The following is an 11803-nucleotide window of genomic DNA, read 5'->3' on the forward strand; positions in this document are numbered from 1 at the left end:
CAATATGTCTAACTCTAGTTAAGGCTACAATCATGGTATTAGATTCATAGGGTTAGGCTCATATGATTAATTTTGGAGTCGGGAATGTTAAACCTAAGCCTAATTAGGGCTACAAATTTGTTGGTAACATGCACTATATAAACATCAGCCATGATTGCAATAAAGACGGATATCCAGCTATCACTTGGACCAGTGAAGACATTAAAATGATAAGTCAATGCACTTAGTTATGGTGAGGTCTCTAGCTTGATGGAAGGATCGAGCCATTTGCTATTGTGGTTCAAGTTGGAAGAATATGTTAGTCCTAATCACTTAGCTAAAGTAGGAGTACGTGATCCATGTAGCTAGCCCATACCTCGGGCCGAACACATATGAGAGGGTCCCATAAGCATGGCACGTGTGCATCATGTATTTTGTCCACTCAGCCTCTTTTGTTGCCCAAAGGACTCTTTCTTTGCTGTCTTAAAAAGAAGGATTTTAATTATGCACATGTGTCGGATTGCCAAATGGAAACATCCACGTCAGCTACCGCACACCCCAAAAGCAAATCCAACTCATTCTTTTTTTTTTCTTTTTTCTTTTTTAATTAATGATTAAATTATAAATTTATTTCTTAAATTCTAATTTTATGTCTTCTCTTGAATTTAAAAAATATATATTTAAACTTAAAAATTAAGTGATTGATTATTAGACGCAAAAAAAAAAAAATTTAAATATGAATGTTTTGACTATCTTTATCTTTCTTTCTATCCTGTTCTTTGGACGTTTTTTCTAGATTGGGGTCTTAGCTACTCGTTTTTGGACGATCTTCTGCCACTTTCTGAGTTCTGACCATAGATTTTGTCTTGAGAGTTGGATTGTTGTGTTGCCCGTATAGGTTGTCCTTATTGGAGAGTCATAGCTTATTTTAATTAGGAGTCATGCGTTGCGCCTTATCTAAACTACTAGTAGTCTTAGCTAGAACCAATTTACGTAACATGTGATATCCCACATTGGTTGGGGAGGAGAACAAACCACCCTTTATAAGAGTGTGAAAATCTTTCCCTACCAGACACGTTTTAAAGCCTTGAGGGGAAGTCCAAAGAGGACAATACCGGCTAGCAGTGGGATCTAAGTCGTTACAAATGGTATCAGAGCCAAACACCGTACGATGTGCTAGCCTTCTCGTTGTTTCCCGAAGGGAGGTAGACACGAGGTGGTGTGCCAGTAAGGACGCTGGCCCTAAAGGGGGTGGATTTGGGGGCGGTCCCACATCAATCGGAGAAAGGAAAGAGTGTCAGCGAGAACGTTGGCCTCGAAGGGGGTAAAGTATGTTTGTAGTTAAATTTTATGTTTAATAAATGTATATTATTAGTGGAATAAGTAATAATGCCATGCACATAAAGTTGTAAAAAACAAACTCAAACAATGGGATTCGCTTTCTATATAAAGAAGGCAAAGAAGAGAGGGGGAAATGGGACCAACCATTGGCTTAAGCTCAGTTCATATATGCCATGGAAGCTCCTGCAAGTTTCAGCCCTCTTACTATTGCTTTGAGCTTAGCCATGGCAGCAGTCATCCTCTGTCAGTTGCTGCTGAAACTCTTTGCAGCTGCAACGCCAAGCCCTAGCTTGCCTCCTGGCTGCATGGGCTTCCCCTTCGTTGGAGAGACTCTCAGCTTTCTCAAGCCCCATCATTCTAACTCCATTGGGACCTTCCTCCAGCGTCACTGTTCCAGGTAAATTCCAGTGCGAGATCCCACGTTGGTTAGGAAGAGAACGAAGTATTCTTTATAAGCGTGTGGAAACCTTTCTAACAAATGCGTTTTAAAAACTTTAAGGGAAAGTCTAAGGAGGAAAATACTTGTTAGCGGTGAGGTTGAGCTGTTACAAATGGTATCAAAATCAGACACTGGACGATGTGCTAGCAACGAGGCTGAGCCCAGAAAGGCAGTGGATTGTGAGATCCCATACCGGTTGAGGAGGAGAACAAAACATTCTTTATAAAAATGTGGAAACCTCTCTAGCAAATGCGTTTTAAAGGAGGAAAATATATGTTAGCGATGAGCTTGAGCTGTTACAAATGATATCAGAACCAGATACTAGACGATGTGCTAGCAAAGAGGCTTAGCCTCGAAAGGGGGTAGATTGTGAGATCCCATAACGGTTGAGGAGGAGAACGAAGCATTCTTTATAAGGGTGTGGAAACCTGCGTTTTAAAACCTTGTGGGAAAGTCCAAAGAGTCGGGGTGGATTGTGAGATCCCACGTCGGTTGGGGAGGAGAACGAAACATTCTTTATAAGAGTGTGGAAACCTTCCCCAAAGAGTTGGGGTGAATTGTGACGTCTAAGATCGATTGAGGAGGAGAACGAAACATTATTTATAAGCGCGTGAAAACCTCTCCCTAACAAGTTTTAAAACATTATAAAAAAACAAAAAAGAAGACAATATCGACTGGCTGGCTTGAGCAGTTACTTAATTGGCATGGTTTATAGGTTTGGGAAGGTTTTCAAGTCTCATCTATTTGGTTCGTGGGCGATAGTGTCATGTGATCGAGAGCTTAACATGTTCATTCTTCAAAACGACGACAAACTTTTCAAAGTGAGTTATCCCAAGGCCATGCATGGCATTCTCGGCAGCAATTCTTTGATCATCGCCGCCGGAGACACCCACCGGAAGCTCAGAAACGTCGTCGTTAGCTTTGTCAGCTGGTGCAAGTCCAACCCCACTTTCCTTCACTGTGTGGACAAGCTCTCTGTCTCCTTAATGGACTCGTGGAGATCCCAAACTCGTGTGCTTTTCTGCAAAGAAGTGAAAATGGTAAAAATAAATAAAAAGTTCAAATGAATTATGACATAAAAATTGAATCTTTCTACAAAATTTTGAATTATTATTCTTTTTATTACAGTTTGCTTTGAGTGTTATGGTGAAAGAATTGTTGGGCATTGAAGCGAACGAGTCGATTGGGTCGAGAATATTGGACGAGTTCGAAACTTATATGAAAGGCTTTGTTTCTTTACCTCTGAATCTCCTCGGAACTCCATACTATAAGGCTGTTAAGGTCGTTCTCGATCTCTTTATTCTACATCCAATATACTTCTTTAAATTTTGATTCCTACATCTAACCGTATAAAATTGCTACATGATTCAGGCCCGAGCGAAGCTTTCGGGCATCGTGAAAGAGATGATGAGAGAGAGGAAAAAGAAGGGATTAGTGGTAGGGGTGGAAAAGGAAGGGGATGATCATGAGAACTTTCTAGACGTGATAATGTCAAATTGGAAGCTTGATGAGGAAGAGACTGTGAGCGTTGTGTTGGACATATTGCTTGGAGGATATGAGACAACAGCTACTCTTATGGGATTGATTGTCTACTTTCTTGCACATTCACCTCCCCATGTTCTTGCAAAGTTAAAGGTATCTAAAATCATGAATACGATCGTTCAATTCTAATGTTGTGACATATTGTAACAGTTTAAGCTCACCGTTAGTAGATATTCCCATAATACCTCTTAAGACGTTTAAAACGCGTATATTAGAGAGAGGTTTCCACAACCTTAACGATATAGGATCTCACAATCCACCTCTTTTCGAGGCTCAGTGTCGACACTTGTTCCCTTCTTCAATCGATGTGGGACCCTCCAATCTACCTCCCTTCGAGAGCCCAGCATCCTTGTTGGCACACTGCCTCATGTTCATCTCCTTTCAAGTCTCAGTCTCCTCACTAACAAATCGCGCCTGGTGGTGTCTGGCTCTGATACTATTTGTAATAGTCAAAACTCACTACTCGCACATATTGTCCTTCTTGGGCTTTCCTTTTTGAGCTTCTACTCAAAGTTTTTAAAACGCATATGTTAGGGAGTGATTTCCACACCCTTATAAAAAATGATTCGTTCTCCTCTCCAATGGATGTGGGATCTCACACATATATTCTAAATTCTCATGCATCTAACGAAGTCGTTAAAACGATGATAATATGATGATGATGATGATGCAGGAAGAACACGAAGGAATAAGAAATGGTAAAGGGAAGGGAGAGTATCTGAATTTAGAAGATTACAAGCAAATGGAGTTCACATGCAATGTAAAAACACAACTTATGGGAGCTTTTTAAAGTGCTTTTTCATTCTTCTTCTAAACCAAAATTACATTCATAACTCTTAAACAGGTGATATATGAAGCCATGAGATGTGGAAATGTGGTCAAATTCTTACATAGAGAAGCCATTAAAGATGTCAAATTCAAAGGTAAAATTCATAATCCTAATTTTTAATATAATTACTTGCAGCAGCAGCTATTGAATTTGATTTATGGGACAGACATTTTCATTCCTTCGGGATGGAAAGTTCATCCAGTCTTCTCAGCCATTCATCTGGATCCAACCCTTCACCCATATCCTCAACAGTTCAATCCATGGAGATGGAGGGATGATAAAGAAATGAGCAAGAAGGTGACGCCCTTTGGTGGAGGCCCAAGGCTCTGTCCTGGGATTGAGCTTGCCAAGCTAGAGATAGCTTTCTTCCTCCATCATCTTGTCCTGAATTATAGGTCAGTTTTTAATTTATAAAGTTCCATTCAAAACAATTACAAAAATTCATATAAAATATGGTTATTTTTTTGGTGAGTTCTTAGGTGGAAGACTAGCGCAGATGAATGTCCACTGGCTTACCCATATGTTGAATTTAAAAGAGACTTATTGCTTGAGATTCAGCCCTGTAGTTGCTGAAATCAAACAAAGGCTGATTAATTAAGGGAATTCTATTGTTCTAAGCTTCTGTATGCTATGATATATGTTGTTGTAATAATGTAATGGTGTCCGAATATATATATCAAATTAGTTAATACTTGTTTGTTACTTCTACACAACGTCGGGTGGAGAGAGCAACGGAACATCCCGTATAAAAATGTGAAAATTTGTCCATAGCATGACCGTTAGCCGATATTATCGACTTTAGCCTATTTCGTATCGTCATCGGCCTCAAGATTTTAAAATGTCTTTACTAGGGAAATGTTTATACACCCTTGTAATAAATGCTTTTTTCTCCTCTCTAACTGACCTGAGATCTCACAATCTACGCCTACTAAAAGCTAAAATGCTTCTAGGAGAGAGAGATTTCTACTAAATTGATTGATATTTATAAGACAGTGGGGTTGGGCAGGCTCGGTTTATGATTAATTAGAGAAAAGTTTTAAATGGTGAATTTTTAAATCTTGTCTAATAAAAGATATAAATATAGTGAAATAAAAATTATATTTTATGCTTTCGTTTTTGGTAATATATTTAATATTTAAATAATTATTTGAAATATGTTGGGATAAAATATTTGAAAATTGTAAAATTAAGAAAAAATTAAAAATCGACGGGCGCGGCAACCGACCGAAGCGGTTCACGTTCAGTTGTTCCCGATTACTAAAACCGCTAGATTCGGTTCTATATAAATATATTGAATCGAACCGCTTCAAATTAAGCCGATTTTCCCGGGGTTTTCTTCGCTCATTCACATTGCGGTGCCCTTATTCTTAATCTCGTGCGGCTGCTACCTCTTTTATCTCCGTATTGCAATCCGATTGCTGCAGTAGTTTCATCGGAATCAACTCAATCTCCGTTGTTCGTTTGTTCATCCGATACAGTTGCAGAGCTTGTTTCGTCTCTTCATTCGCGCTGCTCACTGTCGACCATTGTTTCTGTCCCTCGCACGCGTAACAGGTTCTTCTCATAAATCTTTCTCTGTTGTTCGGAACTCACTATCTCTTCCTGTTCCTCTAGGCTTACGCGCAGTGAACATATTTGGTAGCAGAATTGGATTCTTTACTGAATGTCTTAATTAGGGTTCTGTTGGATTAGAAAAATCAGTAGTGGATTAATGAAAGATAGTTTGTGTAGTGTGAGTAATTCATGTGTGCGACAATAGAGCTCTGATGTTATACTTATTTTTCTTATAGCTGCAATGCTTTTTTAGTTATTGTATTTGTTACTTGAGGTTGTTTATCTCGTCTTGTAGCTAGGATGCCCAAGGAGGAGAGCTTTGAAGTTGGTTTAACAACTGATTGTAGCCCGGAATCTAGTAAGAAATTAAAAGGAAGTAAAAAGAAGAAGAAGCAGTTATTGGTGGAAGGTGTAGATGTCATGGAAAGGAATGTGGAAGGATCTTTTGAGCTGTGGGAAAGCAACATAAACTCTGAAGTGAAAAATAAGAAAAAGAGAAAGAAGAGTACTATACAATGTGTAGTGGAGAACTCTATCCAGGCTGAGGCAGGAGAATATGAAATTAAAGCAGAGAGATCTGTGAAAGAGGGGAGTCCTTTGTCTGATGGTGGAAGTGAGAAAAATGAAATTCTTGAGGAGAGGCAATTTGCATTGGAAAATGATGAGAATGAAAGGGCAGACAGCATAGTTAGAGAAACATCTGGAGAGAAGATTTTAGAGTCTAACAATGGTAAAACAGATCAAAGGAATATAAAGAGGAAGAAACGACTCTTAAAGGAAGTTGCAAATGCGGACATGCGTGGAATTTGTTACTTGAGCCGTGTTCCTCCACATATGGATCCTTTGAAACTTCGTCAGATCCTCTCACAGTATGGGGAAATACAAAGAATTTATCTTGCACCCGAGGGTAATGAATAATTATACATATATTTGCCTTTTCTCTTAGTTTTACTGTTGCTTCAAAATTTGGGTTGCATATTCGCTTGTTCTTTTGTTCAATTTCTGTCATTTAGTTTAGAAGGAATTGTATTATAGTTTACTCATTCAAGGTAATTCATGCATTCATGTTCAGACGCTGCAAATCAAGTAAAACGAAAGCGTGCAGGAGGGTTTCGAGGACAATTTTTTTCAGAAGGGTATACTCACATTTCTGACAACTTTTATTTTTTCAAATTTATATGAAGTTAATGGTTAGTGCATGCCCTTGAAGATGCTTGGCTTGTCAAAGGGGTTAGTTTTAGTTACTGATCTGTATTTTCCTTATACGTGCTATGCAGATGGGTTGAATTTACTGATAAAAGAGTTGCCAAGAAGGTGGCTAATATGTTAAATGGCGAACAAATAGGTAAACTTTTATTCGTATATGCATGCTTGTATCTGACATCCTGGCTCCATACATGACTTCTGCTTTCTCTTTGGGGGATGATGGAAGTCGTATTGGGCTGGTCTAGAAAGCCCTGTTCTTCAGCATAAGAAAATTAATTCTCCTATGGCATGCATTAGGTGCTTCATAATCAATTTGATCGGGGTTATGTTTACCAATTACCATGCCCTGCTCTTGAACATTTTTATAATAAAAGATTTCTGAAGTTTCTTTATGTTCTTAGTCGTTTCTCTACCTGTTTTACATTTTTTCAGGAGGAAGGAAGAGGTCATCTTTCTACTATGATCTCTGGAATATCAAATATTTGAGTAAATTCAAGTGGGATGATCTTACTGAAGAAACTGGTACACACCTCAAAGACTTGATCCTGCCCCATTTTAGTTTACAACACTGTTACTGATGTTGAATATTTTGCAGCTTACAAGCATGCCATTCGGGAGCAGAAAATGGCTTTAGAAATTTCTGCCGCTAAGAGGGAGAGGGATTTCTATCTTTCTAAAGTTGATAAATCTCGAGCATTGAAATCCATTGAAGAACGGCTAAAGAAGGTACATTGAAAAGCCTCTCTGAAATATTACATGCATCACTATCTCAGCATGCACTCTTAATATCTTTGACATTTTGGGGACTTAGGGTTGTTTTGGTAGGCAATCTGAACAAAATTTTGAAAACAAGGGATTCAATAAAAATAGAATTGTATTTCGCGTTTTTCAGATGTGTTTTGTTAATAATTTAAAAATAGGATTCCAATTTAAACAATGACTCAAATTAATTAACATATTTTCTTTTTTGTTATAAATTTGGTGTAGTTATTATTTCTATTATATCATATGATTTATAATATTAATATACATATTTTAATTTAACAATAATAATTGAGTTTATAACATGAATTACTATACTTATTTAAAATTTATATTTTAAAATATGATTGAAATTCAAAACCTTTATACAATGAAAATATAGAAATGTTGTTTTCAGAATTTCACTATTTAGATCATATAATCCCAAAACAATTTGAAAAATACATTTGTCAAATGCCCATTCCCCTAGCACATTGAATTTGAAGGCATAAAACAGGCTCCAAAGTGCCTGCTAAACCGGCCTTTTAGCTATCACTTGAGTTTGTTCATCATAGTGAGCTTGGGAAATACAAACATTTACCCTCTTTTTATGATTGTCTACAGAAGCAGAAGTTGCGAGAAGATTCAGAAATGAATTCTGAACTTGCTGATAGCCAGAAACTCCCAAAACTGATCCGCAACTTCCCACAAACACAACCAGTTGCAGATTCTGCAGTACAAGACAAACCAAAACTATCTACAAATTTCCTTGCTGGGGTAAGTAATAACGTATTATTTACAACCAAACTTCGTCTCATTCTCATGATTTACCTACAGTCAGTTAAGTTATCAGATATTATCTTATGTATTTTTAACTCCGTATAGTTAAAGCTTGATTTTTCAAATTCTAAAAATTGTGTTTGTATTGCCCACTTGTCGGCAACTCAATATAAGAGGTCAAAGGTTCACCCATTGAGTTCAAAAAAATGAAATAATGTTCCTATTAGTAGTAGTGGTCAATTAGTTCTGTATTCAAAACTATGTTATTTAAAAGCATGTCAAACTCTCATTAAATGATAACCTTATAACCTACCAGAAATCTCTCTTCATTGAATCTGTTAGAATTTATTTATACCTTTTTATAACACCAAGGTCTTGGCTATTTTCTCCTCTTCTGCAGGTGTTTGGAGGTTCCTAGTCCTCCAATTTCCGAATGCTAGTAAAGAGCTGTACGCCGAGGGGTTTACTACGTAGGGACACTACGGCTTTTTGGTAGGCAGAGCCAATCAAATCTTTGACATATCAATTTATTTGTGGATGCAAGAATGTGGAGGAGTTGTTGTAGCATTCTATATTTGAATCAATTCTTTTTGCATTTCATAATTTGTGAAGCATATAGGTCCCCATCTATTTATTTGTGGATGTTAGTATTTATGGTAGTCTCATAGCCCAAAGGTGGCTGGCTAGACCGTTGATTTATGCGCACAAATGCACAAATTCACGTCTAGAAATCTAAACTTAGTTTGATTGATTGATTAAACTTAGTTTGATTGATTGATTAAAATATATATCTTTAACGAAAAGATTAAATATTTGAATATAAAAAAAAAATATTTTCATGTAATTATTAAAAGTAAGTTAATTCACAAGAAAAGTAAAAACAAAGGGAGTGTGGCATATATGGATCAAGGTACTTTGTATTTAATAGTGATGTCTCATTTGCATTAATTTGATGGTTGAGTCATGGACAATCCAAATTAAAGTCCTACGTCCAAACACCCACCAGAAATTTTTATGTTTGTTCAAATATAATTTAATGCTCTCTCTCCTCATGTAACCATAGTCACTTTATAATAAAAACAATAAATGAGAAATATAAACTTACACGCTTACTGTAATAATTGTAATAATGTACTATCCAACCTAAGTTTATTGATTAAGATGTTACATGTTAGATATTAAATCTCCATTCTTGTTTGAACTAAAAATTCAATAATAAGCATAAAATATGTGTAAGAGAAAATAGCTAAAATTCAATAATAAGCATAAAATATGTGTTAGAGAAAATAGCTAATTTACGTAATTTTAATGATAAAAAGTAAACCAAATAGGTCTTTACGTCAAGTTATTGCGACAAAAAGTTTTAAAAGTTATATAGGTTTAATTGGATAATATTTATAAAATAAAAAATAAACAAATTAATGTGAAGCAAACTCATAATAAAATCAAGAATTTGGTTATTTTAATGACTTCATTCTCTAAAAATTTATTACGTGAAAATTATATTATTTTAAAAAATTGTTTTTTCATGTATTAAATATGGTCCACATATATAATCCCTAAAAAGGTAAATGAATTATCAACGTCATCTTAAATGATTTATATAAAATGGCCATACTCATACTCAAATTAAAACACTAAATTTTTATATTCACTTTATTTTAAACGAATTTTGTACTTTAATGCTTCAAATTTTTCCATTAAAAAAAAAAAAAAGAAAAGACAATAGGATTCATCAAACTACTTCACATTCAAACCAGAGATCTGATAACTCATAAGAAAACATAATTTAAAATGGGGAAAAAAAAAATACAAATATTTAGTTAGAGGTTGAGGGAATAAGTTGGGGCGAAATTTTGAAGGGCAGAATGGTGATTTTTATGGCATTTGATGGAGCTGGGATTCACCTGAAGAAACAAATAATTTCCAGCAAAAAGATCCCCCAAATACGCTTCCCCTTCCCTAAACCTCTTCACAACCTTCGCAATCGAGCCTCTCATGGCCGTCACCAGCCGCGATTTCCTTCTCAACAGCTTTCTCAGGCTTGGAACTCTGAGCTTCTTCAACCTCCTCCCAATCGAAGCCCTTCTGATTCTGAACCACCGCTTCGATCTTCCGACGAATCTCCTCCTCCTCCTCGCTTCTCCTCGCCTCGATCTTCCAAACGCCTCCTCAAATTCCTCGCTGTATCTCAGCCTCCGGTACCGGAACTTGCCTGGCGGCGCGGTTGTGTCGAGGTCCGGCATGGCGGATTCGCTGAGTTTGAGAAGAGAAGCAGTGAAGTGAGAGGGCATTAATAGGAAGAGAGATCGATCGTTGAGAGCATTTAATGGATTGGCAACTGGACGTTGGGATTCATATGGTGCGGAGGGTTTTGCTTTCTTTTATATATGTATATATATATATTTATTTATTATTTATTTATTTTCTCTTTCTTTTAAGAAAGTCAATTCACATGCATTTCTTGAATACAAATAAAGTTCGATTCAATTCATTTTCATTATATATAAGCCATTATTTATTTATTTGTAGTTGGAGAAGCCATAACTATGGTCTATTATTATGGGTTAAGTGGATACAATAAAATTTGAAATTAGCTTAGATGAACCAATGCTCGACTCGAGCATGATCAACTCTGTTGATCGAGGCCAAACCCACATGGTCGAGCAAAGTCCAAGTGAGGCAAGGACCCTTAAGCAAGCCTAGCAAGCGGACCAAGGTTCCTAGGGACGAGCAGCATATTGATACTCTTTAAATCGAACTAAATATTTGATTGGGCATTTGTTAGTAAACATCAAACTAATGTGCAATTTGCTTGTTTTATAGACGTTTTCGTCTTCTTTCAGTCAAATCATGCTGATTAGAGTCGTTTACTATAACTAAATCTATGCATCAACGATAATCACCGTGAAAGTGGATTAGTATTAATTAGGATTAATTAAATAGAAGACACAACATTAACACGAAGCATGATAGAGAAGGCCAACCAAACCAAACCAAGCATTAATATTACGCGTCTTATATTATGGTCATGCATATTAATTGCAACCATTAATATTCACACCAACACTATGCCTTTCATTTCCTTTGTTTTTGGAGACCACATATGAGCACAATCTTAAATACCCTCGTACCCTAATACTAAATTTATCCAGCTGATGTGTTAATTATGTGGTGGCGCTTAATCGAGAGGGAAACTGGCCCCAGTTAGCAAAGTTAGACTAATTGTTATACTATCATCATTTACGTATCGGCATGTACTCACACACTTGCATGACGTTTTGAACTGACTTCATAATACACGACATATAAGCATGTTCAAGCGCCACATTTATCGTATAATTAAATGCAAATTATGAATCACAATAAATCATACATATCCATCTTAAACC

At 36.5% G+C, this 11803-nt stretch overlaps 3 protein-coding genes across 4 annotated transcripts; 2 read left to right on the forward strand and 1 right to left on the reverse strand.

The window, feature by feature from the left end:
* Positions 1–1440: 1440 nt before the first annotated feature.
* Positions 1441–4747, forward strand: LOC111430228 (cytochrome P450 724B1). The gene is made up of 8 exons (XM_023066401.1): positions 1441–1717; positions 2475–2799; positions 2888–3040; positions 3131–3394; positions 3975–4061; positions 4146–4224; positions 4297–4525; positions 4610–4747. The coding sequence occupies exons 1-8, from the start codon at positions 1494–1496 to the stop codon at positions 4701–4703; spliced, it is 1455 nt and encodes a 484-aa protein (XP_022922169.1). The 5' UTR covers positions 1441–1493; the 3' UTR covers positions 4704–4747.
* Positions 4748–5461: 714 nt separating this feature from the next.
* On the forward strand, positions 5462–9065 carry LOC111430278 (pre-rRNA-processing protein ESF2). 2 transcript variants are annotated; one of them, XM_023066471.1, is made up of 8 exons: positions 5462–5684; positions 5980–6591; positions 6757–6820; positions 6962–7029; positions 7323–7412; positions 7486–7616; positions 8256–8408; positions 8812–9065. In XM_023066471.1, exons 2-8 carry the CDS (start codon positions 5985–5987, stop codon positions 8827–8829), a joined length of 1131 nt encoding a protein of 376 aa, XP_022922239.1. In that variant the 5' UTR covers positions 5462–5684; positions 5980–5984; the 3' UTR covers positions 8830–9065. The 2 variants fall into 2 exon arrangements, with proteins under 2 accessions (XP_022922239.1, XP_022922247.1); XM_023066479.1 differs by having other exon boundaries at positions 5984–6591.
* A 1077-nt stretch (positions 9066–10142) lies between these two features.
* Positions 10143–10771, reverse strand: LOC111430312. The gene has a single exon (XM_023066526.1). It carries the CDS (start codon positions 10703–10705, stop codon positions 10235–10237), a length of 471 nt encoding a protein of 156 aa, XP_022922294.1. The 5' UTR covers positions 10706–10771; the 3' UTR covers positions 10143–10234.
* Positions 10772–11803: the final 1032 nt, after the last annotated feature.

The sequence above is a fragment of the Cucurbita moschata genome, unplaced genomic scaffold (assembly GCF_002738365.1).
Source record: "Cucurbita moschata cultivar Rifu unplaced genomic scaffold, Cmos_1.0 Cmo_Scf00002, whole genome shotgun sequence".
Taxonomy (NCBI): Eukaryota; Viridiplantae; Streptophyta; class Magnoliopsida; order Cucurbitales; family Cucurbitaceae; genus Cucurbita; species Cucurbita moschata.